The 24,345-nt window shown below is 54.6% G+C and overlaps 1 protein-coding gene and 1 long non-coding RNA gene across 2 annotated transcripts; one reads left to right on the top strand and one right to left on the bottom strand.

Annotated features, from left to right (window-relative positions):
- Nucleotides 1-9,444: 9,444 nt before the first annotated feature.
- TRIM11 (tripartite motif containing 11) lies at nucleotides 9,445-17,722 on the bottom strand. Its single transcript, XM_027050622.2, has 6 exons — nucleotides 17,169-17,722; nucleotides 14,405-14,500; nucleotides 13,968-14,198; nucleotides 11,569-11,591; nucleotides 11,380-11,480; nucleotides 9,445-10,860 (listed from the first exon to the last, which is right to left on the bottom strand). Exons 1-6 carry the CDS (start codon nucleotides 17,574-17,576, stop codon nucleotides 10,313-10,315), a joined length of 1,407 nt encoding a protein of 468 aa, XP_026906423.1. The 5' UTR covers nucleotides 17,577-17,722; the 3' UTR covers nucleotides 9,445-10,312.
- Nucleotides 17,723-17,787: 65 nt separating this feature from the next.
- Nucleotides 17,788-24,063, top strand: LOC113596631 (uncharacterized). The gene is made up of 3 exons (XR_003417430.2): nucleotides 17,788-18,112; nucleotides 18,268-21,535; nucleotides 21,602-24,063. It is a non-coding gene; the product is annotated as an uncharacterized LOC113596631 (long non-coding RNA).
- Nucleotides 24,064-24,345: the final 282 nt, after the last annotated feature.

Here is a 24,345-nt window from a genome sequence, read left to right as displayed (position 1 = left end):
GGAAAAACTGAGAGCTTTTTCCCTGAGATCAGGAACACGACAGGGATGCCCATTCTCACCGCTGTTGTTTAACATAGTGTTGGAAGTTCTAGCATCAGCAATCAGACAACAAAAGGAAATCAAAGGCATCAAAATTGGCAAAGATGAAGTTAAGCTTTCACTTTTTGCAGATGACATGATATTATACATGGAAAATCCGATAGACTTCACCAAAAGTCTGCTAGAACTGATCATGAATTTAGCAAAGTTGCAGGATACAAAATCAATGTACAGAAATCAGTTGCATTCTTATACACTAATAATGAAGCAACAGAAAGACAAATAAAGAAACTGATCCCATTCACAATTGCACCAAGAAGCATAAAATACCTAGGAATAAGCTTAACCAAAGATGTAAAAGATCTGTATGCTGAAAACTATAGAAAGCTTATGAAGGAAATTGAAGAAGATATAAAGAAATGGAAAAACATTCCATGCTCATGGATTGGAAGAATAAATATTGTTAAAATGTCAGTACTACCCAAAGCTATCTACACATCCAATGCAATCCCAATCAAAATTGCACCAGCATTCTTCTCAAAAGTAGGACAAGCAATTTTAAAATTCATATGGAACCACAAAAGGCCCCGAATAGCCAAAGTAATTTTGAAGAAGACCAAAGCAGGAGGCATCACAATCCCAGACTTGAGCCTCTACACAAAGCTGTCATCATCAAGACAGCATGGTATTGGCACAGAAACAGACACATAGACCAATGAAATAGAATAGAAACCCCAGAACTAGACCCACACAAGTATGGCCAACTAATCTTTGACAAAGGAGGAAAGAACATCCAATGGAAAAAAGACAGTCTCTTTAACAAATGTTGCTGGGAGAACTGGACATGCAGAACAACATGCAGAAGATTGAAACTAGACCACTTTATCATACCATTCACAAAAATAAAGTCAAAATGGATAAAGGACCTGATTGGGAGACAGGAAACCATCAAAACCCTAGAGGAGAAAGCAGGAAAAGACCTCTCTGAGCTCAGCCATAGCAATTTCTTACTTGACACATCCCCAAAGACAAGGGAATTAAAAGCAAAAATGAATTACTGGGACCTTATGAAGATAAAAAGCTTCTGCACAGCAAAGGAAACAACCAACAAAACTAAAAGGCAACCAACGGAATGGGAAAAGATATTTGCAAATGACATATCAGACAAAGGGCTAGTATCCAGAATCTATAAAGAGCTCACCAAACTCCACACCTGAAAAATAAATAATCCAGGGAACAAATGGGCAGAAAACATGAATAGACACTTGTCTAAAGAAGACATCTGGATGGCCAACAGGCACATGAAAAGATTATCAACGTCGCTCCTCATCAGGGAAAAACAAATCAAAACCACACTCAGATATCACCTCACGCCAGTCAGAGTGGCCAAAGTGAACAAATCAGGAGACTATAGAGGCTGGAGAGGATGTGGAGAAATGGGAACCCTCTTGCACTGTTGGTGGGAATGCAAACTGGTGCAGCCACTCTGGAAAACAGTGTGGAGGTTCCTCAAAAAATTTAAAATAGACCTACCCTATGACCCAGCAATAGCACTGTTAGGAATTTACCCAAGCGATACAGGAGTTGATGCCTAGGGGCACTTGTACCCCAATGTTTATAGCAGCACTCTCAACAATAGCCAAATTATGGAAAGAGCCTAAATGTCCATCAACTGATGAATGGATAAAGAAATTGTGGTTTATATACACAATGGAGTACTACGTGGCAATGAGAAAGAATAAAATATGGCCCTTTGTAGCAATGTGGATGGAACTGGAGAGTGTTATGCTAAGTGAAATAAGCCATACAGAGAAAGACAGATACCATATGTTTTCACTCTTAGGTGGATCCTGAGAAACTTAACAGAAACCCATGGGGGAGGGGAAGGAAAAAAAAAGAGGTTAGAGTGGGAGACAGCCAAAGCATAAGAGACTCTTAAAAACTGAGAACAAACTGAGGGTTGATGGGGGGTGGGAGGGAGGGGTGGGTGGGTGATGGGTATTGATTAGGGCACCTTTTGGGATGAGCACTGGGTGTTGTATGGAAACCAATTTGACAGTAAATTTCATATATTGAAAACAGAAGAAAAAAAAGAAAAAAAAGATTAACATTAAAAAATAAAAATACAATTACCATATGATTTAGCAATTCCGCTTCTGGGTATGTACCCCAAAGGTTTGAAAACAGGATCTCAGAGGGATATTTGTATAACTATGTTCACTGTAACATATTCACAATAGCCAAGAGGTGGAAAAAACCTTACTGGCAATGGACATGTGAATGGACAAAGCAAATGTGGTCTATACATATAATGGAATATTATTTGACCACTTAAAAGAAGGAAATCCTGACATCTGCTGCAACATGGATTAACTTTGAGGACATTATCCTAAGTGAAATAAGCCAGACACAAAAAAAATAAATCCTGCATGAACCCACTTCTGTGAGGTATCTAAAGTAGTCAAACTCTTAGACACAAGAACATGAGTGGTAGTTGCCAGCAGCAGAAGGGACAGGGGGAAGAGGGAAATTGTTGTTCAACAACTGGGTATAGAATTCCAATATAATTAATCCTACTGTATTGTGCACTTAAAATGGTGAAGATGGTAAATTTTGTTAGATGCTTTTAGCCTTATTTTTAAAAGATTAGTAGGCATGATTTCACTCATATGTGGAATTTAAGATATAAAAGAAATAAGCAGAGAGAGAGAGAGAGAGAGAGAGAGAGAGAGAGAGAGGGAGGGAGGGAGAGAGAGAGAGAGAGAGAGAGAGAGAGAGAGAGAGACCAAGAAATGGACCCTTTACTCTAGAGAACACATTGATAGTTCTGAGAGTGGAGGTAGGGGGGGATGGGGGAAATAGGTGATGGGGATTAAGGAGTACACCTGTTGTGATGAGCACAGGCTGATGTACAGAAGTGATGAATCATGAGATTCTACACCTGAAACTAATACTACACTATATGTTAACTAACTGGAATGTAAATAAAAACTAAAAAAAGAAATCAGTAGGCATTTCAATACAGAAATAAAAATAATTGTAAGGATGATGACAATGATCCATAAAGATGAAAATGATCAAAACAGAGAAATCATATCCAGGAAACAGATGGATACTGTCCTCCACAAAGGAAAAGGAAAGAATGATATTCCCAGATATACAAAAACAGAATTTGTTGATAGCTGACTTCCCTTGCAAGAAATACCAAAGAACATTGTTCAGACAGAAAGAAATTGACCCCAAAGAAAACTCAAATTGACCTGAAGAAATAAAAAGCACAGTAAAGACAGTTACATGGGAGGATATGAACGACAATATCAATAAAATTTGTTTTTAACTGATTAAAAAAACAACCACATGCAACAATATTTATAAAATTGTACATCTGGGAGGATAATACGTAAAGATCTAACATAGGTAACAAGAAAAGCACACAGAATGAAGTGAGGAATGGAGCTACACTGAAGAGGCACTGACAACAGTTATGCTAACCCAGAGGAAGAAAAAAAAAGTACTAAAAATGAGAAACATGTAGGTTAATGTAAAAGTCTCTATGAATATGTTTCTCTCTACTTCTCTTAACTTCTTTAAAATACCTAAGATTAGGGACTCTGTTGGTTAAGCATCGGACTCTTGATCTTGACTCAGGTCATGATCTCATGGTTCATGAGTTCAAGCCCTTCATTGGGATCTGTGCTGACAGTGCAAGGCCTGCTTGGGATCCTCTCTCTCCCTCTCTGCCCCTCCCTTGCTCTCTCTCTAAACAAAATAAATAAACTTTAAAAAATAAAATGAAATAAAATACCTAAGATTATATAAAGCAATAATGAAAACATTGTATCATTGGGTTAAAACATATAGACATCATCTATCTGTCATCTATCAACCTACCTATTTATATTTATCTACACACATACACACACAGAAGGGGAGAGTAAATAGAGTTATAATGAATAAAATCTTCTGTTTTTTACTGGGATTAAGTAAGTATTGATCTGATGTAAATTGTGATAAATTAAGATGCATATTTCCATGTCACAAGCAATCAGTAAGAACCACCAATAGAAATAAAAATGACCACTGGAAAACACTTCTTTAATATAAAAGAAATTGGTAAAGGAGCACAGGGTAACACAGAAAACATGAGACAGAGAATAAATAGCAAATTGATAGACCTGCATAAAGCAATTTGAAATAATTTGAAGTGAAAGTTCATGAAATACTCCAGTTAAGAGGCAGAGATTGTCCCTGATCAAAAAAGCAAAATAGATAAACAAACAAATAGAAGTGGTGTTTATAAGAGACACACTTTAAGACACAAATAGATTGAAATAAAAAAGGCTGAACTTGCAAACTGTCTTATGGTTAATAAAAGCTAAAGTGGTTATAATAAAATAATCAAAAATAATCTATAAAACAAAAAAAGGTTACTAGAAAAAAAGGATGTTTTATAATAAAAAATTTAATATTACAAAGATATGACGATTATAAACATGTATGCACCTGACAAAAGAGTCTGAAAAATCATAAAGCAAAAAGTGCCAGAATTAAAGTGAGAAACAAACACTTGAACAATAACAGCTGGAAATTTCAATAGCTTCCTCTCAGTAATGGACAGGATAAATAGAAAACAAACAGCAAGAATATGGAATTACCAAACACCATCAAGCAACCTGGCAAATCTGACATCCATAAGTATGCTGTGTTTTCTCAGATTCTAGATTTGTCTATTTGGCCTCATAGTGCCAGTTGTATTAAATATATATCTATACATAACGTTTATTTATTTTGAGAGAGAGAGAGAGCAAACAGGGGAGGGGCAGAGAGAGGGAGACACAGAATCTGAAGCAGGCTCCAGGCTCTGAGCTGTCAGCACAGAGCCTGATGCGGGGCTCAAACCCACCAACCGTGAGATCATGACCTGAGCCAAAGCCAGATGCTTAACAGACTGAGCCACCTAGGTGCCCCATATATTTTCTTATTTTCTGTATTTTTCATGCTCTGGTGTTTATGTCCTCTCTGACGGGGGTGAGGGGGAAAGACCACCCCTTCCCAGGCTGAAAAATTCTTAGAGATAGTAAATGCTCTTCTTTTGTAAGCAAGGTATCCAGAGCAGATCCCACACCACCAGCCAACTTGGATTCTCAGCCACCAAGCCAATATTCTCCCTGCCCTGAGTCAATGCAGGACCAGGTATGGGACAGCTAGCCCCTCTGCCCCACAGCCCACTAGAATTATTTAAACCAGCCAAGCTAAGCTGTTTACCCTGTCCTGCTTTCTCTTTCCTGTGGAAACCAGGGGAACAAACCTGGGTCTCTCCCTTCACTACTTTCTTCTGCCTCCTACCAAAACTGCTGTTTCCCTGAAGTGGCCCTGGGTGGCTTGGCATGCCCCTTTCTCTTGAGACATATCAGTAATGGATTCTTTCCAGTGCTCAGCAGGTCACCCCATAAATTAAACTCCTGTGTGTGCACAATATAACACTGACTGGCAGCAGAATGAGCAGGACAACACAGGTGTGCCTGGAACATTTTCCAGGGGATGCCCTGCCCCAGACTGTTCACAGCTAATGGCATGCAAAATCTATCAGAAGTCAGCCATGCAAGGAAACTCGGGAATGCCACACACATTTGCAAACTAGACAATATATTTGGGAATAATCCATGTGTCAAGAAAGAAATCATGAACATAATTAGAAAGCGTTTTGGGCCAGATGGGAATGGAAACAGTAGTTATAGGGCACAGCTAAAGTGGGGCATGAAGGGAAATTTATAGCTGCAAATGCCAGCGTCAGAACAGACGCTGAAATCAATTTTAAGAAGCAGATAGAGAGGAGCAGGGACGCCTGGGTGGCTCAGTGGGTTAAGTGTCCGACTTCGGCTCATGTCATGACCTCGGCTCATGTCATGACCTCAGGGTTTGTGGGTTCAAGCCCCACGTCGGACTCTGTGCTGATGGCTCAGAGCGTGGAGCCCGCTTCGGATTCTGTCTCCCTCTCTCTCTGCCTATCCCCTGCTCACGCTCTCTCTCTCTCTCTCTCTCTCTCTCCAAAAATAAACATTGAAAAGAAAAAGGAAGAAAGAAAAAGAAAGAAATGTAAAATCTGAACAGACTTGCCAAAGCAAAGAAACTGAGATGGTAGCGAAAGAACAGAGACTCCCCAGAATCCCCGGAATCGGATGAGGTCACAGCACAGTCCTGTGCCAGCTAGTTCTCAGAAAACAGTGGCGGGGGAACGGAGATCCCGGTCCCCAGGTATGAATGCAAGCCCCCTGGCACAGTACGAGCTCACGGAGTCCAAGAAGAGGAACAGGAGCCAGTGGGATTTACCCGGGAAGGCAAGATGGGCGGATTTAGTAAAAATCCCTCCAGTGTGCGCTTGGGACAGCTGCATTCTTTGGCGTGAAAATTAGACCTCGGGCCTGGGGTAATCAGGAGGGGAGGGGTCAGTGCAGGGGTCCAAGCAGAGAGGCCAGGCGGGCGCGCTCACTCAGGGGACGTGGGGGACTGGGGCGCGGGGAGCAGGGAGGCTGTGGGGTACGTGGGAGGCATGGAGGGCGGGGGATGCGCGGGCTGCGAGGCGGGGTCTGGAGCCACAGAGCACACGGGGATCTCAGAGGACCGCGGGGGCGGGGTTAGGACACAGGGATCTGGGCGAGGGGAGGAAATCGTAGAGCCTGCCAGGTTCCGGGGACGTGCCCAGTCTGTGGGGGTGCTAGGTGGGGCTGTCGAGCGCAGCGCAGGTGGGACCGAGCTGTCCTCCACGGGTCCCTCAGGGTCTCCGCGCCCGCGCGCAGCAGGTGCGGAGACTCGCGGCAGCCCCCGAACGCACCGCGGGTCGTGTGGACTCCAGGGCGCGTAGACGCAGCAGGTGCGGCCCAGCCCAGGGACGCTGGGGGTGGGGGGCTCCACCCCGGGAGGGATTCCAGCGCGCCGGGGAGGTGGGACGTGGTGCGCACGGATGGTTGCGCAACTCTGCCCAAGTTTACGGAAATCACCCAGTTAGTTGTAGGTTTGCAGCAGGTGAAGTTGGTGTACAATGAGTCCTCAGCAAAGCTTTTGGAATGCAGGCAGCGCTCCAGGAGATTGTGCGGGTGTGAGGGAGGATGGTGCTGACCTCACTACTGGCCGCTGCACTAGATGCAGGAATGTGTCTGGCAGGTGCAGGGAACAAGTCGCTTGTCTGTTAAGACAGTCTTGTGGAGGCTTTCCTGACCAGGAGAGGTGCAGGAGGGGAAGCGCTTGCAGGGAATGACCAGCAGCCAGCACCAGCAGGGATGGTTTTAGTTCTTAATGTTCTTTTTACCTCCACGGAGCCATGCCCTGAGATTAGACCAGGCGCTCCCTTCCTGAATATTTTCTTCATTCCACGAATTACAACCCACAATGCCTGTTTCTCTTCTCTACCTGCTTTCTCTGCTGTCTCCCCGTTGGACGGCTGAGCCACCAGGGAGCAAGGCGTCTGGGAACTTTAGGAAGTGGTAGGCTCTGTGCTGGGTTATTGTGGAAGCCTCTGGATGGGCTGAGCACATGGGGTGCGCATCCTGGTTCTCTGCTCCCAGCCTTGAGGTATCCGCCTCCAGAGCACTCATCACTCTGAGGGGATGAGGGGGCTGAGAAAACCAGAGGAGGGGCTCACACCCGCTGCTGCCAGTGTAGGACATCATGCACTGGTCATCACCACACCCCCCCCTCCCCCCGCCCACCCGCACAAGGGCATCAGCCCCACAGGCAGGAGCTGGCATGTTGCTGTGGTCTGTCCACCATCTAGAACAGTGGATGGCGCCCTCAGGCCGCTGGAGTCAAGCAGGGAGACCAGGTGGAAAGGTGAGTGTGTGAATTTAGGGTGTGTGCTTGTGAATGGGCATCACTGAAGCTTGCTCTCTTTTCGCCTGGTGAAGGGTACCAGAATACGCCACCTGAAAATATCCCACTTTGGCATTAGGATTATTTTGAGATGGAGGCAGATGAGAAGAGCTCTGTACCCTTCCTTTATGTCCCTAAAAGCGGGACTCAAATGTAGGTGTCCATCTGTCCTCCATGCCAGGAAGGACTACCGGTCACAGGAGAGAGCTCTAGACAGTCAGCCTGAATGTGGCAAGGCGGGAGGGCGATCCACATGATCCCACTAACTAGCCTTTTCAGTTTACCTTCCCGTGGCACCTTGAAGCTTGATGCCACTTCCTGTGTCCTGTGACGTCTGCACGAAGTCATACTTTCAAACTGGTTTTTTTTTTTAATGTTTATTATTTTTTAGAGGTAGAGAGACTCAAGAGTGTGAGCAGGGGAGGGACAGAGAGAGAGGGAGACACAGAATCTGAAGCAGGGTCCAGGCTCTGAGCTGTCAGCACAGAACCTGATGCGGGGCTTGGACTCATGGATTGAGAGATCATGACCTGAGGTGAAGTGGGACGCTTAATCGACTGAGCCACCAGCCGCCCCTAAACTACCTTTCTAAGCTGCTGGTCTGAGTTACTCATTTTCCATAGGTATCTCCTATCAGTCTCTGTGTTGAAAACACAGTGAAGCCGTCAGAGGGGCAGAGGAAAAATGAGGTCTCCACCCTTACACCAGCACCCAGTGCCCTCCTAAAGCCATGGCCAGAGCATCTGTCCTGGTGTCCTGGGTGTGGCTTGGTGCTTGTCCACTCTCCTGCCCATGAGGCTGTCCTGCTGCTGGCTGCATTCTCGATGGCCACTGTTCCAAGTCCCAAACCGTAGGGCCAATCTTGCTGCAGGTGGGAGCACCCAGTATTCCCTGATCCTCAAGCAGGAGTGACGCAACAGGAAGTCACTTGGGAAGAGGTAGGAAACACTGCCAGACCCCCGCTATACTGAGAAAATACTCGCCCATTGGTATGTAACGTGAGGGAGCTGTCCAGGATGTTCAAAGTGGTATAAATTTATAACAATAGCCAAGGAGCACCTGGTGGGGGGCTTAGGCCGCTAAGCACACGACTCTTGATGGTGGCTCAGGTCATGATCTCGTGGTTTGTGGGATCGAGCCCATATAAGGCTCTGTGCTCACAGCGTGGGCCTCCTTGGGATTCTCTCGCTCTGCCCTTCCCCGACTTGCGCATGCACACTCGCTCTCAAAATAAACATAAAAAGAAAAGTAACAATAGCAAAAAGTCAAAAAATGGGAGAATGCATAACCAAATAAATGGAGCACTTAGCTACTGTGCACTTTCTGGGTATCTGGAAAAACAAAACAAAACAAGAAAAATGTTCCTGAGGCAGGTGCATGAGATGAACGCACAGGAGAACACGGCTGGGAGTCTGCTGTGCCCATGGGGGTGACTTGTGCCCCTGACTTCGCCCTTGGGGGTCCCGCCTATGTGTCACCCTCCCGGGGCCATCCCCCTCACTGGTGCATTTCCTCACCTCCACAACTGCAGACAGCAGATTACAGACAACAGTTAATTTATTTGCTGTGACATCAGTCCTTACAATAAATAAAATCTAGGGTACAAAGAATTTGCAGCACACCTTTAAGCAGGGTGACCAAGAGTCTGAACAAAGCAAAGACAAATCCCAGACTGTTAGCAGGAAAGGGAGGGGGCTCTCTGAGCCTAGCCTTCCCCAGGCAGGGCAGGGATGCCTATGGACCGGGTACACAGAGTTCTGGGATCAGCGAGAGGGTGACTGTCTAGCTGGTGGTTCTCAGCCCAGGGGAGACCGTGGGCTCCTATGCCTGCTCACCTCGGGGGCCCTAACCTCTGCTGCACCTGACTGGGAGCCAGGGAAGGGCACTTTCTGGAAGACCCAAGTGGTCTGCATTTGGGGGAGGGGCGTGGTCACTCGGCCCCCTGACCTGCGCTCCCAGCTTCCTCTGGCCACCTCCACATACCACCCAGTACCTGGCTGTTCCGAAGCCCATTCTGCCCTGCCTTGTAGTGGATGGGACCTGGACACAGGGTGGCAGGCTTGGAATGGCCTCCTGCCAGCAGCTCCAGGGCCGTCGGGGGCTCAGGCTTCAGCCGGAGAATGTCCCACAGGCCATGGTGCCTCTCCCCAGACCTCTGTAGGGCTCCGAAACCAGAGACTTGGGATGTCTCAGCGCCCTGTGGCCCCCAGAAAAGAACGCAGCTGGCCCCGCACATGCCAGCGCACGCTTGCAGGAGCGAGCACACTTCAGTTCCGCTGTGCACACATCTGTGCACGGCACTGTGTGCATCTCCCTGGCTCAGAGGACAGCACTACCCACCCAGGGTCCTGTGTAGCCAGAAGTCCCCGATCCCGGAGCCAGGGTGAGGAGCCACGAGGCTCCCCCGTCACTGGGGAGCCAGCGCATCCCCGGGCCCACCTTTCAGCCTGCAGATGGTCATGGGCGTGGGGCTGCTGGACAGAGGTGAGAAAAGGGCCCGCAGGGTCCCCGAGAAGGGGGTCTCAGGGAAGGCATACAAGAGGGAGCCATCAGTGGCGCTGTAGAAGGACAGGTGCCCAGCCTCGTAGTCCAGAAAGATGCCCACGCGCCGCGGCGGGTTGCGCAGTGGGGCGAAGGCGCGCTCAGATGAGTTGTAGTAGCTGCCCAGGAACACCAGGATCCAGAAGCCATTGCCGGCAAACAGCTCGCCCTTCTCCTTGCGGTTGGCCGTCTCCCTGCAGACGCCCAGCGCCCAGCTGGCCCGCTCCCCCACCTCCACCTCCCAGTAATGACGACCCGACGTGAGGGCCTCCTGGCCCAGCACGCAGGGCCCGGGGTCGAAGCGCTCGGGACTGTCGGGCAGCGCCTGCCGCAGGTCCCCCCGCCGCACGCTCCTCCTGTCCTCTGACAGGACCAGCTCGGGGTTGGCGGTGTCAGGATCCAGGGTCACATCCCCTGCAGATGGAGTGGAGGTCACTGGGGGAGCAAGTGGGCAGCCCTGCCTGTGCGCCCCTGTGGACCTCTGTGGGGGCTGGCTGTGCACTGGCCATGCCCCATGTTGCCTCTCTCCCTGAAAGCTATCACCTAACCACCTGCCATTGCAATTCAGAATGTTCCAGAAGGAGGTCCAGGCTCCCTCATGATGCACCCTCCTTCAGAGGACCTGTGAAACCCCAAGGGTTTCCTGCAGCCACTCCTCCAGTTCCTGGGGCAAGGGAGGAGTGTCCAGCCTACTCGCATCCTGGACTCCCCACAGCTGGGGTCCGTGCGGGTGGACCTGTCCACCCCGGCGGGGTCTGACCTCTGCTCTTCCTACACGCCCAGGCCAGCAGCCAGACCGGCCCTCCCTTAGCTGCTGTCTGGTGCCTGAACCTTCCAGGTCTCTGTGAACTGGTCCGCCACAGGAACAGACCCATCCTGCATGCCTGCAGGAGCTCAGGACCAGTGCGTCCCCTGGGCCACAAGGGTACCCACCTCGGAACTTCCGCAGGGCCTCCACCAGCCCCGGGACCCTGCACACCGTCCTCATCTCCATGGGCACCACCTCAGGCGGCTGCAGCTTCACGTCCTGGACCCTGGAGGGGGCAGAGCATGCGTCACCCCCCATGGCAGCCCTGCCCTGCACCCTGCCCACCTTCCCCGGGGAGAGGCCGGGGCTCCTACCTGCGCAAGGTGTCCCTGATGTCCTGTGGGAGAGACACACGCCAGTCAGCGCCTGTCCCCTGACCCTGGGCCCCCCCACGCCCCGGCCACCAGTGTCCCCCAAGACCCAGCTCTGCCCCCCCGTCTCACACTCACTCACACACTCATACACCAGTGATCAGGAACCAGCGGTGGGCTGTCCCAAGTGCAGCTTGGACATGGGGACCCTGGAAAGACCCTGGGCTCAGCCACCGTGCAGACCTGGCCTCACACCCCCCATGTGCTTAGAGGATGCAGGGCACTGGCTACTTCCTTGCCCACCCAGAGCCCCCAGCACCCCTGGGTGGCGGGACATGTGGGCGGGGTCCTGGCCTCCAGGGCTCAAGGGTACCTGGCTGTCTGCTGCCTGCCCTCCCACAGGTCCCAGACTCACACCCACCTTCCAGGTGAGGCCTCTCCACTTGGACATTCCTTTCTCCCATAATGACACACATAAGCATTGTACTCAGCATGAGGGATTGACTGTGTCCCTCGAATCCAAATGTTGGAGGCCTAACCCCCAGGGCCTCAGAACAGGGCTGGATTTGGAGATGGGGACTTTACAGAGGTGGTTTGAGTAAAAGGAGGTCACTAGGGTGGACCCTGATCCCACATGACTGGGGTCTTTATCAGAAGAGGGGACTGGGGCACAGACAAGGGACAACCATGTGAAGATACAGGGAGGAGACAAGGAACCTGGTGTGGGTAGCATGCAAAGCAGAAACAGCTTGTCCTTGGTAGTTTTGCTGGGTGGGCAGCCCACCCAGGGGGCACTGGGGAATGACGGGGGCAGTTCTGGTTGTCACAAGGCCTGAGGCGAGAGCAAAGCCCCACCTACCCTGAGGGTCATGTGGAGGGCCCTGAGCTCCAGGAAAGGGGCTGGCCTCCATGCAGACCACATGGCCCCTTGGAGACACATATATCCCTTTAGGAAAAGGCTCTGAGCGGACCGAGGATGGCTACAGGGTGAGCCTGGCGGGGGAAGCTGGGACCCCCAGACTCTGTCACACAGCTGGGACTCATAGGTGTGGGTTCCTGGAAGTCACCCAAACCCTCACTTCCTCTGTCCATGAGGGTGCACATCCCCACCCACCCAGGTGCCAGAACCCATGCAGCAGTCCTCCGCCTAACACTGAGGTCTGAGGGTGCAGGTGCACCTGACCTCGCTCCCTCACACCAGTACACAGGGTACTGCTGGGGTCTGCTCTTCTGCCCCTCCACACAGCAGACCCCACCCCACCCCTAGCACAGGCAAGGGGGGCTCTGGGGCTGGGGGGTGATAGGAGAAGGGACAGGGGTCCTCCCTCTAGCTAGCCAGCCAGCTAAAGATCCAGGCCAGGAGATGTGAGCAGGTTGGGGGAGGCAGTGGAGGGCAGGTGGGGGAATAGGCAGGGGGCACTGGGGGGCAGGTGGCCACTTTCAGGAGTGCAGCAGGCCAGTCAAGACCACCCACCCACCCACAGCCTCCAGTGAACCCAGTGCCCGCGCCACTGGAGCCTCCAGTGAACCCACTGGGACATCTCACATTGTCCCAAATCACGTTTCATACAGACTTGGGGTTATCATCTCACATCTGGGGCTGACCCCTCCTCTTTCCAGAACTTGGGGTGTCCCTGCCTTCTCCACCTTGGTTCACTTCCCCTGACCTCCTTGGCTGGCGGCTCAGACTCTGCCTCACTGACCACAGCCTACTTCTGCCTGAAGCCCCGCGAGATACTTGGTCTTGGGTTCTTCCTCTTTCCAAGGCTTGAAACTGCCTGGTGTCTCAGCAGGGCGGAAGGACCAAGTTCAGACTCCAGGAGGGCAGCCAGGAGCCTCTGCCTGGTCAGTGAGACGCAGGAGGGTCACCACCCATGGGAGACGCCCAGGGCTACACACACAGCGTCCTCACTCCCACCCTCTGCCAAGAGCCAGGCAGAGTCTCAGGGCCCCACAGGGCTGGTGCAGGAATCCTACAGGACTCCTGCCGGCCCTTCGCAGTCCAGGGGACCAGAACCTCTGGAGCTAGCCTGGTGACCCACAGACCCCAGATGCCACCTGTCACACGGTCCAATAGGGCTACAGGACAGGCACTGGAGCAGTTCCGGGAGAAGTTCCAGATCTGCACCCACTCTGCAGGACCCACAGCCACATGTGGATCGCTGGTCCCAGCTACCCCCCCCCACCCCCCCCACCCCGCCCTCACCTCTCACAGGTGGGTGACACCTGGGTGAGCTGAGCGCGCAGACTGCCCCATCCGGCTGTGGCTTTCTCTGCTTTCCTCTCTCTGCCCCGTGAGCCCATCCCTGCCCAGAGCCCCCACGCAGGCACCCCCAGGGCACAGCGCTGCCCATCCCTTCTCAGAGCCAGCACGCGCACACCTGGGGTGCAGCGTGCCTCACCTGCAGCAGCCCCAGCGCAGGCAGCTGGCAGCGCCCCTCCAGCTCCGCGATGAGCTCGGCCAGCTGCGCGCTCTGCTGACCCAGGCGGGCAGCGCTCTCCCGCAGTGGGGGCAGGACCTCCAGCTCCTCCTCCTCCAGCCTCTGCAGCAGCCGCTGCTCCTCCTCTGCCAGCAGCCGGCGCAGCCTCTCGAACTCCGCCAGCACGTTCTGCCGCTGGCTCTCCACCATCTTCTGCAGGGTGAACAGGGCAGCTGAGGGCCCAGGGACCTCATCCATCCCCCACCTGGGGCCCCCACGTCCTGTCCAGTCCCCAGCCTCACCCTCCTGGGTGGGTTACACGCAGGGAGTCTTCCTCATACACAGCACGAGGCAGGCGCCCGCTTGCCTGCTGCCCCCACCCCCCGACCTTGGGCACCTCGGGGCACCGTGCCACCTGCCTGCCACAAGGCACAGGTCTCCTCGGCCTGGGCCTGGAACAGCAGCGCGTCCTCCATTTGCTTCCGCAGATGCTCTAGGGACTTCTCCAGTTTACCCTACGGGAAGGTAAGGCCAGTGTGACCCTGGCTGGGTGGGCCCCATCCCCGTTCCAGTCAACCCGGCCAGGCATGACACATGGGACAGCCTCAAATTAACTTACGAGTCCCCTACCCCCCAGCACCGAGGCCCCTTGCCCTCCCCTGACTCGGTCCCCTTTCCTTCTCCAGGCCTGCTCTGGGCTCCCTGCAGGCCCCACACCTCTCCACCTGACTGCGCTCTCCCTCCAACTTCTAGATGGACTGAGGCCCGGAGAGGTGGCCCTTTGGGGGACCCAGCACTCCAGGGTGTGCAAATGCCAGGCACAGCCCTTTGGGGGCAGGTAAAGATGGTGTGCTGCGCACCCCTAGCATGAAGGGTAGCTACCTGCTAGTACAGGGAAGGAGGTCAGAAGGTGCCAGCCCAGAGGGAGCCACTTTGGCACAAGGACTCTCTGGAGATGTAGGAAGAGCCCTCTGCCCTCCTCCTTTCTGCCTCAAGGCAGAGCAGAAATTTCCCACAAGGGTGCCCTCCCTGTCTGTACCCAGAAGGGGACGGCACTCATCATAATGTCTGTCAGACAGGACTGTGCCTGAAGGGACTTTATGACTCAGATAACCCTGACCTATCACTTGTTCCCCCCATATATTCCCTAGTTCCTTTCCCACAACTTACTGACCCTACAAGCCCTAATTCCCTTTCTTTTGCCTAGCCACTTTTTCCCAGTTTATCATCACCCTTTGTTAAAATAGAACATAATCCCATATCTAAAAGGGTTTTTCATTTTGCCTCTGTGAAGCTCTTGTGCCATAGAACATTTAAAAGACTGATAAAATTATGGGGCCCCTGGGTGGCTCAGTCGGTTAAGCGTCACACTTCAGCTCAGGTCATGATCTCAAGGTTCACGAGTTTGAGCCCTGCACTGGGCTCCATGCTGACAGCTCAGAGCCTGGAGCCTGCTTTGGAATCTGTGTCTCCCTCTCTCTCTGCCCCTCCCCTGCTCACCCTCTGTCTCTTTCTCAAAAATAAATAAAACATTAAAAAAATTAAAAAAAATTTTTTTTAATGTTTATTTTATTTTTGAGACAGAGAGAGACAGAGCATGAGCAGGGGAGAGTCAGAGAGAGAGGGAGACACAGAATCCGAAGCAGTCTCCAGGCTCTGAGCAGTCAGCACAGAGCCCGACGTGGGGCTTGAACTCACCAACTGTGAGATCATGACCTGAGCTGAAGTTGGATGCTTAACCGACTGAGCCACCCAGGCGCCCCTAAAAAAATTTTTTCTTTAAAGACTAATAAAATTATGGTTTTTTTCACTTGTTACTCTGCCTTTGTTAGCTTAATTTGCAAGCCTCAGTCACTGAACCTAACAAGTTGGACATAAAGCTTTGCCCTCCCCTATGATAGGAAGGGGTTTAAGTGCTGCCCCAAGAGGCGTTATCAGGCCAACCGAGAGGGGCCTCTGGAAAGCGGCATGGTCACTTTCTGCTCAGTGACAGAGCACATTTGCTGGACCGACAAAAGGGGTGGGGCATCCGCGTGTTGTGCCTCAAAGTGGAAGGCAAGACTTCAGGGGTCTCCATCAGGACAAGCCCACAGATGCAGATCAGGATCCAAGTTTGTCCTGTTGGTTCTAGAACAGTGACAAACTGGCCAAGTACTGGTTCACGTGGCCATGCCACGTCCTTGGAGCAAGCCAGCAGACGCTCTGGGCCATGAAGCACAACGCACACCAATCCAAACATTGGCAAGGTGTCAGCCGTGTAGTCAATACCTGGGGCTCCAGGAGCAAATACTCCTGAGGCCCAGTGAGGACCACACATGGGTGTCTGCCCCAAGCTCTCAGCAGTTGGGCGAGGGCTGGCCTGGATTTTGAGGAAATGCGTTTCCAGAACAAAGCAGGTGGATCTTGCCATGTCAGGTGGCACAAGTGGCTCCAAGCATCCCACTCGGAAAGCTTGACGGGCTGCGGGGACCCTGGCACCTGCCTCCCAGGGCAACGGCTGTGTCCCCACCCATCCCAACCCAGTGATTCCTCAAATCTCGTCTCCACCCCACAGCCCTGCCTTGCCCATGGCCCTCTGAGGGCTGAGCCCACTTCTGTCTACGCAGAGAACCTAAGGTTCTCTTCCTGCTTTCTCCTTCTCTGGGCTCCATTCCTGATTTTCAGGCCGGTGCCCCACTGGTGAATGGTGTCCTAGCCAGTAGGTCTGGGACAGGCTGCACACACACCCTGTGCCTCGTCCTTAGACCCTGGCCAGGAAGGTGCCAGCCTAGACCGGCTGTACAGGTACCCTGTGTCCCCTACTCGCTGGCCAGAAGGGTGCTGGTGTAGGCTTGCTGCACTCAGACCCTGTTTCCCCTAAACCCCAGCCAGGATGGTACCGGTCTGGGACTGGCTGCACACACACCCCCCCAAGAGGGTACCAGTCTCCATTGTTGCACGCGCACCCCCACAACCCGGCCAGGGTGCACCCCCAGCCAGGAGGATGCTGGTGTGGGCTTGCTGCACTCACATCCCGTGCTCCTTAGAACCCGGGCAAGGGTAACCCTGACAGCCAGAGGGTGCTGTGTGAAGCCGGCTGCGTGCACTCCCTGCACCCGAGCCAGGAGCACACCACCCCCGGGATCCCGCCCGGGCCGAGCCCCCACCCCCGGGCCCCGACTCCAGCCGAGCCCCGCCGCGCACCTTGAGGTCGTCGGCCGCATCCTGCAGCGGGCGCACGCGGTGCGTCCAGTGCTCCCCCGAGCGCTCGCAGGCGGCGCACAGCAGGCGCAGCTCGTCGCCGCAGAAGGCAGCCAGAGGCTCGCGGTGCGCGGCGCACACGCCCTGCGGGACGGGCGACGGCGGGTGCAGGCGCCGCGCCATCTCGGCCATCTTGGCGAGCGGGCGGTTGGGCCGCAGGTTCCTCTGCGGGGACACCTCGCGGCACTCGGGGCAGGCGTACGGGCCTTCGGGCTGGCCCCAGCAGCGCCGGATGCACTCGCGGCAGAAGTTGTGGCCACAGTCGGTCATCACGGGGTCGGTGAAGTAGTCAAGGCAGATGGCGCAGGTGGCCTCCTCCTGGAGGTTGGTGGACAGGTCGGGGGCGGCCATGGCGCCGGTCGGGCGGAGATGGGCGGCGCTTTCCGCCGGCTCGGGCGGTGTGGCCTCCGTCACCGAGACTCCGGGTAGCACTCGGAGACGCGGGGGCTACAGGGACGCGCGGAGGAAGAGGCGCCGCGGCGGAAGCAGGAAGCAGCTGGTTTTTTTTTTTTTTTTTTTTTTTTGGAACAACCCGCTTTAGCTCCGGATTGGCTGAGGCCGGCCACGCGGCCCGCGGGCCCAACCGAATTGGAGGCTGCATGCCAGCTGACCTTGTGCCGTAGCCTCCTCTGTCTGCTCGCGCGCGCGTGCGCTCCAGGCTGTGGGTCACCTCTCCCTGGCGTCCCGGGAAGCACCGGTTGCCGGACCCGGGCCGGCGGGCGCCTCACACGTTCACTGGGTTCCCCGCACAGCACAGCGACTTCGAGGACAAGGGGAGCCTGAGGCCGCGGCGGCGAGCCCCAAGCCGTCTCCCGTGCGCCCCTGCGCCGGGCACGATCAGGATCAGTGCAGGAAGGGGCTCGGCCTGTAGGCACTCTGGCCTTAAGGTAGACATACACCGACTGGGATTCTGGGTGCCCGGCCTGGCGTAGGGCGGTTAATGCGCCTGAAACTGCGGGGGCGGGGGCCAGAAAGGACTCTCCTCCCACCACCACCACCACCGCCCCCCCCCCCGCCCCCCCGTGACCCGTGATCCCTGCAGGTGCACCTTCAAGGCAGGACTGCTCTGAGGGTTTCAGCGATGCAGTTTGAAAAGTGTCATCTTCCCATGGTCCCCCCTTCCCCATGACACCCGCGAAAGGTGCGTGCAAACGTGGAAGTTTTGGAAGACAAGGTGGGTCCTGCTCTGCGAGTCACAAGCAGCCCATGCGCAGGCAGCATCCCTGCTTGGGCGTGTGTCGAAGTGGGGGCTAAACAACAGCATCCCACACTGCGCCGGGCACGGGAGGTCCCCACTCAGAATCGGCCCACTGTGAAACCCAGCGGTTTTCAAAGCCTCCTTTATGACGCATGTGTGAATACAGTCTCTTGATATTTAAAGGCTTTAATCGCTATTACACTTCAGCTTTGAGAGCAGCCAGCCAGTGGCTCACAAGCGCTCCACCACCTTAGATATGTCTGGCAGGTGGCCTGCGCTGAGTGGAGCCACCTCACCTTCTGGAGAAACCAGGGACGCCCGCGCCCCCCTTCCCCCGGCCTGTGCCCCTATCCCTTCACCCACAGCGTCACTGTAGAGATGACCATCTGGCCTGATTTGGGGGCCCCCAGGCAGAAGAAGGGCTTCAGGGGGCCGGAGAATTGCAGCTGGGCGTAGGTGTGCATGTGTGACCCGTCCTTCAGGTTGTAGAAGGACACCTCCCCCGCCTCGAAGTCCAGGAAGACCCCCATGTGGCTGGGGGGCTCGGCCAGCGTGACAGGGGTTGGGGCAGATGTGCCGGGTGTGTACTTCTTCCCTTTGCACAGCTGCACCACCCAGAACCCATTTTCGGGGCACTTGGGGACCCTGTCCCTCCGGCTCACATTGTCCCTGCACACGCCCAGGGCCCAGAGAGCGTCACCGGTGAGGTTCATGCCCACCTCCCAATAGTGCCTGCCCGAGGAGAAGGTCTCCCGCCCCACGGCACAGGGGTAGGCCAGGAACCGGTCCTTGCTGTGGAGCGCGCCCTCCAGTGGCGTGCTCAGGTAGCGCCTCTGGCGGCTCTCGTACAAGAGGAGGTAGGGGTAGGCGGTGGCGGGGTCCGGCACCACATCCTCTGCAGATGGAGGGAAGGGGGCAGCGAATCATCCCTGCTCTCCCTAACCAGGCTCCAGGGCTGAGTCCAGCTGTACACCCGGGCCACTGGGGTCCCTCCCCCAACTGTCCATATTGGTGGTGCTAAGGAGCTGGGAGCTGGGGGGCCATTTGGGCACCTCACCGTGTGTCCCCATAGGAACAGAAAAGGCACAGAGTGTGAATGTCCCATAAAAGACAGTCCCCCCGGCTGGGCTCCTGCTTACCTTGGAAACTCTTCAGCACCTCTATCTGCCCAGGGACCCTGCAGAGTGTCCTCAGCACAGTTGGGGTGGCCTCTGGGTACTGTACACTCAGGCTGTTCCTCCTCCAGTGGACACAGGGTCATTGTCCCCTCTGACCCCACGCGGAGCCCTCCCTGCGCCCATCAGTGCCTCCCCTGCAGCTGGCCACGTACCTTCTCAGGAGCTCCTTCATGTCCTGCAAGACACAGAAGGAGGGAGATTGGCAAAGCCTCGTGAGGAATCTGGGGCGTTGTGCCTGCATTTCTGGTCTGTAGTGCTAGAAAGGCTAAGATGTTTTCCCACAGCCCTGTGCCCGCTTTCCAGAGCGTAACCCGGTCTTGGCTGCACACAGGAATCCTACGCGCTGGCCTGGCCAGGCCTCCTGTTCTCCCCACATAATGCCTGGAGACATGGAAGCTGTGCCAGTGAACCCATGGGTGGAATTGGGGGCACAAGGCAGGTGACCATCAATGTGCCTTTTGTAGTTCAGCATCACTGTGAGTGACAAAAAGGTCCACATGTTAGTTTGTAGATAGGTTGCTTTTTAATAGAAGACAAAACGTTCCTCTGAGCTACGTAGCCTGAGCTACCATATAACCTGTCATCTAGAACAGGCCCCTTCCTGGGGACAAAACCCACAGAGGTCAGGACAACAGACAAAAACCTGGGCCTGAGCCAGGCAAACGGGACGGATGCATGGATTCCCTGCATGTGGCATTTGCTTCTCTTGTGGAAACATGCACACAGGAGTGTGTGCAATCTTATCTGTCGCCGTGGATTCCGTCCCTCCACATAGTTGGTGAATCACCCACTTGTTGGCCAACATAACCCCCTGCTTTCAGGGTCTCGGTGGGCCGGTCTGTCCTTGGAAGGCCAGCTGTGGCCTCTTGTGACTGCCATCCTGGGGTGCAATCACATGACTCCCTCCTGCCTGTGAAGTCGTGGGTGTCTATCTGGGCCAGTGTGTCTGTGCCCCACATCACCTCACTAATGACAGCCGCCCCCAGGCCACTTCCCTGGGCTAGGAAGGGAGGGGACATACATCTGCAGGACGAGAGCCTGTTATGGGCTGACTGGGCTTCAGATTCACACACTGGAGCCAGCCTGCAGGACCTCAGAGGGGGACTGTATTGGTGATTGGGTCTTTAAAGAGCCGATTTACGGTAAAGTGAGGTCACTAGGGTTGGACCCTAATTCCCTAACACTGGTGTCCTTGCAAGAAAAGGAGTTTAGGACACAGACAGGCAGAGAGGGACGACCCTGCGAGGACTCAGGGAGAAGATGGCCACGTATACGTCAGGGAGAGAGGCCTGGGGAGTAACCAGCCCTGCCTGTGCCTGGATCCCAGACTTCCTGCCTCCAGGACTAGGAGACACAGTCCACTGTGTGAACCACCTCCTGTGGTCTTTGTGAGGCAGCCTGAGCTGAGACAGAGCTTTCCCCTGTGTGTACTAGTTACTGCAGTCACCACCTGACCACACCTGGGCATGAGTCCCCCCCACCCAGATAGGTGAGCAGGGGTGCTGAGGTCTCACCTACCCCCCCAGGTGAGCAGGTGTACTGAGGTCTCCCCTCTCCCAGGTGAGCAGGGGTGCTAGGTCTCCCCTCCCCCCCAGATGAGCAGCTGTATTGAGGTCTCCCCACCCCCCAATATGAGCAGTGGTGCTGAGGTCTCCCCTCCCCCAGGATCAGGTGTCCTGGGGACTCCCCTCCCCCAGGGAGCAGGGGTGCTGAAGTCTCCACTCCCCCAGGTGAGCAGGGTTGCTGAGGTCTCCCCTCCTCCCCAGGTGAGCAGGGGTCCTGAGGTCTCCCCCCCAAGTGAGCAGGGGTCCTGGGGTCTCCCCTCCCCCAGGTGAACAGGTGTACTGAGGACTCTCCCCCATTCCCCAGGGAGCAGGTATACTGAGGACTCCCTCCCAGGGAGCAAGTGCACTGAGGACTCGCCACACCCCCAGGTGAGCAGGTGTACTGAGGACTCCTTCCCAGGGAGCAGGTACACTGAGGACTCACCACACCCCTAGGGAGCAGGTGTACTGAGGACTCTCCTCCCCCCAGAGAGCAGGGCGCCCCCTCACCTGCAACATCTGCAGTGGGCTGTGCTGGTTCTTGTCCTCCAGCTGGAGCAGCAGCATCTCCAGGGAGTGGCCCTGCCGCTCCAGGGTGGCAGAGCTCTCCCGTAGCCTGGCTCCCACCTCCTCGTCCTCAGTCTTCAGGGCCTGGAGCAGGCGCTGTTCCTCCTCCAGGAGGAAGAGGCCCATCTTCTCAAACTCCACCAGGATGCGCCGCCTCTGCTCCTTCACCTTCTCCTGCAGGAGCCAGCGGTGGGGGAGGGGGGATTGCGGGTGTGAGGGACCCCGGACCCGTGTCCACTCCCTTTCCCCGCCAGCCAGATGGGAGGGCAGCTCCCAGGACGCTGTAACCCCCCAGGGTCCTGGTGACCCACAGAGAAGAAGCTAGCCTAGCAGGGGAGGGAGCCCCTCTGTGGGGGTCACCTGCTGAGCCCCAAGCAGCGGCACCCAAGTGTCCCTGCATCTCCAAGGCGGCCGGCCTGGGCTGGGCGTGTGTTCTGGATCCTGATTCTAGCGGGAATCCTGAGCTCCGGGTATGTGTTCGCATCCACACAGCTCTTGTGTGGCCTGTCCGAACCCACTGGGCTCCTGTGTGTGCACCCCGTCCCTGGGCACCTGCCTGCCACTCAGCCAAGGTCTGTCTCTCCCTGGCCTGCAGCCTCCCAGTCTTCATCATCTCCTCCCGAAGGTGCCCCATGTCGGCCTGCAGCTTCAGCTGTGAGACACATGGACCGCAGAGTGTGGGGTCAGAGGCCCTTATGCCCTGGCATCTGCCCAGTGCCCCCACCCAAGAGAAGGATGTGAGGGGGTCCTGGGGAAGAACACATGGCACCTGAGACATGCGCCTTGGGCAGGAGGGTTATTATGAGCTGGAGCCAATCAAGGATCAGCACTGCAGAAATAGACCTTCCTGGGGCTCCCCTTAACTGAGTAAAGGCCAGAGGAAGAGGAGGCCCAGGGGTCTCATCCCAGGAAGGTTTATGGCCCTACAAGAAGGTGGCGAGCTGGTGCCCTGATGCATGTGCACTAACAACCCTTCTCTTCCGTGAGTTTCTCTATATTTGCTTTCTGCTGTGCTTGGCACATGTCTCCAAGCCCACATGCTGAATACGAACCCCCAGCGCGGAGTGAGGAGGTGGGGCTCCTGGGGGGCAATCAGGTCACGAGGGTGGCGCCCCCAGGAATGGGATTAGTGTGATCATACAACAGACCCCACAGAGCTCCCCGCCCAGCGAGGACAGGGAACCAGGATGAGGGCTATCAGCCCATGGTGCTGGAGCCCTAACTGCACGGACCTGGGGCAGGGCCTCCAACAGTGTGGACTCCAGGCCACCAGCTTTGTGGACGTTTGGGCTGTGCATTATGGGGGCTCTTGTCCTGCCTACTACATGTGCACCAGGACGTCCCTGTGACCCACCTTGTACTCTTGCACGGCCTCCTCGACCGGGACCACCCTATGGGTCCTGTGTTCCCGGGCCTCCTTGCAGACGACACAGATGGGGATCTGGTCGTCCTCACAGAAGAGCTTCAGCAACTCCTGGTGCTCTGCGCACAGGTCCCTGCTCTGGAAGCCCGGGTGCTGCCGCGCCATCTCAGCCACTTTGGTCAGCAGGCGGTTGGGCCGCAAGTTCCTTTGAGGGGATAGCTCCCGGCACTCGGGGCATGGGAAGGAGCCCTTCCGCTTCCTCCCCCCTTTCCTGCCTTTGGCCTTCTCCCAGGCCAGCCGGATGCACTCGCGGCAGAAGTTGTGGCCGCAGGAGGTCATCACCGGGTCCGTGAAGTAGTCTAGGCAGATGGAGCACGTGGCCTCCTCCTGCAGCTTTCTGGCAAGTTCCAAGGCATCCATGCTTTCTGGGCAGGGAGTGGAGTGTCCCTCACATGCTCCTTGATCCTCTCCACACCAAACCCTTGTCTGTGGCCGGCCCAACCAATGTAGGGAGAATCTTGCTAGGTTGCATTAGAGCGTCCCCCCAACCCCCCAACCCCCCACCCCCCACATGATGTCTGATCTGGCTCCTCACCTCCCACTGACCTGTCAACAGCAAGAATCCTGTTCAGCCAGTTTGGCAAGAATCGCCCTCTCAGAGATTTTTCATCACTAACCCTCACTTCCCCTGAACCGCCATAAATCCCCACTGGTCCACCCTATACTGAGTTGAGCCAGTTCTTTGCTGGGATCTCTCATCCCCTATTACAGTAATCCTGAACAAAGTCTGTTTTTACTGTCCTGACTACGCGTCAGCTCTGGTGTTCTGCCACATGGTGCAGTGCAGAAAAGACACCTGGTGTGCGTGAGTGCATGCACAGACATGCACACACACAAGAGCAAACACACACACGTGCACATATGCACACACACGAGAGCGCACCCATGCACACACGCGCACATATACACACATACACATGCACAGAACACACACACAAATACACACACATGCATGCTTGCACACATACGTGCACAAATGAACACACAAACATACACACGTGCACACACATACACACATGCACATGCACACACAAGCAGACATGCACATACACACGCAATGCAAACACATGCACATACATGAGAGCACACGCGCACATATGCACACATACACGAGAACACACATGTTCAGAGAACATATATGCACACACGTGTGCACACATGCACAGAGCACACACACAAACGCGCACAAATACACATGTACGCACACATG

This window comes from Acinonyx jubatus, chromosome A1, assembly GCF_027475565.1.
Source record: "Acinonyx jubatus isolate Ajub_Pintada_27869175 chromosome A1, VMU_Ajub_asm_v1.0, whole genome shotgun sequence".
Classification (NCBI taxonomy): domain Eukaryota; kingdom Metazoa; phylum Chordata; class Mammalia; order Carnivora; family Felidae; genus Acinonyx; species Acinonyx jubatus.
The sequence above is the reverse complement of the archived record's forward strand: the minus strand, read 5'-3'. Positions and strand labels throughout refer to the sequence as shown.

Bases quoted from the DNA above. Each gene is read 5' to 3' on its own strand.
- TRIM11 (XM_027050622.2), bottom strand. From the start codon at position 17,576: ATGGCCGCCCCCGACCTGTCCACCAACCTCCAGGAGGAGGCCACCTGC. The intron at 14,501-17,168 runs GTGCGCGGCGGG...ACCTTCCCGTAG, and splicing joins ATGCGGCCGACGACCTCAAG to GGTAAACTGGAGAAGTCCCT. The intron at 11,481-11,568 runs GTAGGAGCCCCG...TGCCCCCTCCAG, and splicing joins ATCAGGGACACCTTGCGCAG to GGTCCAGGACGTGAAGCTGC.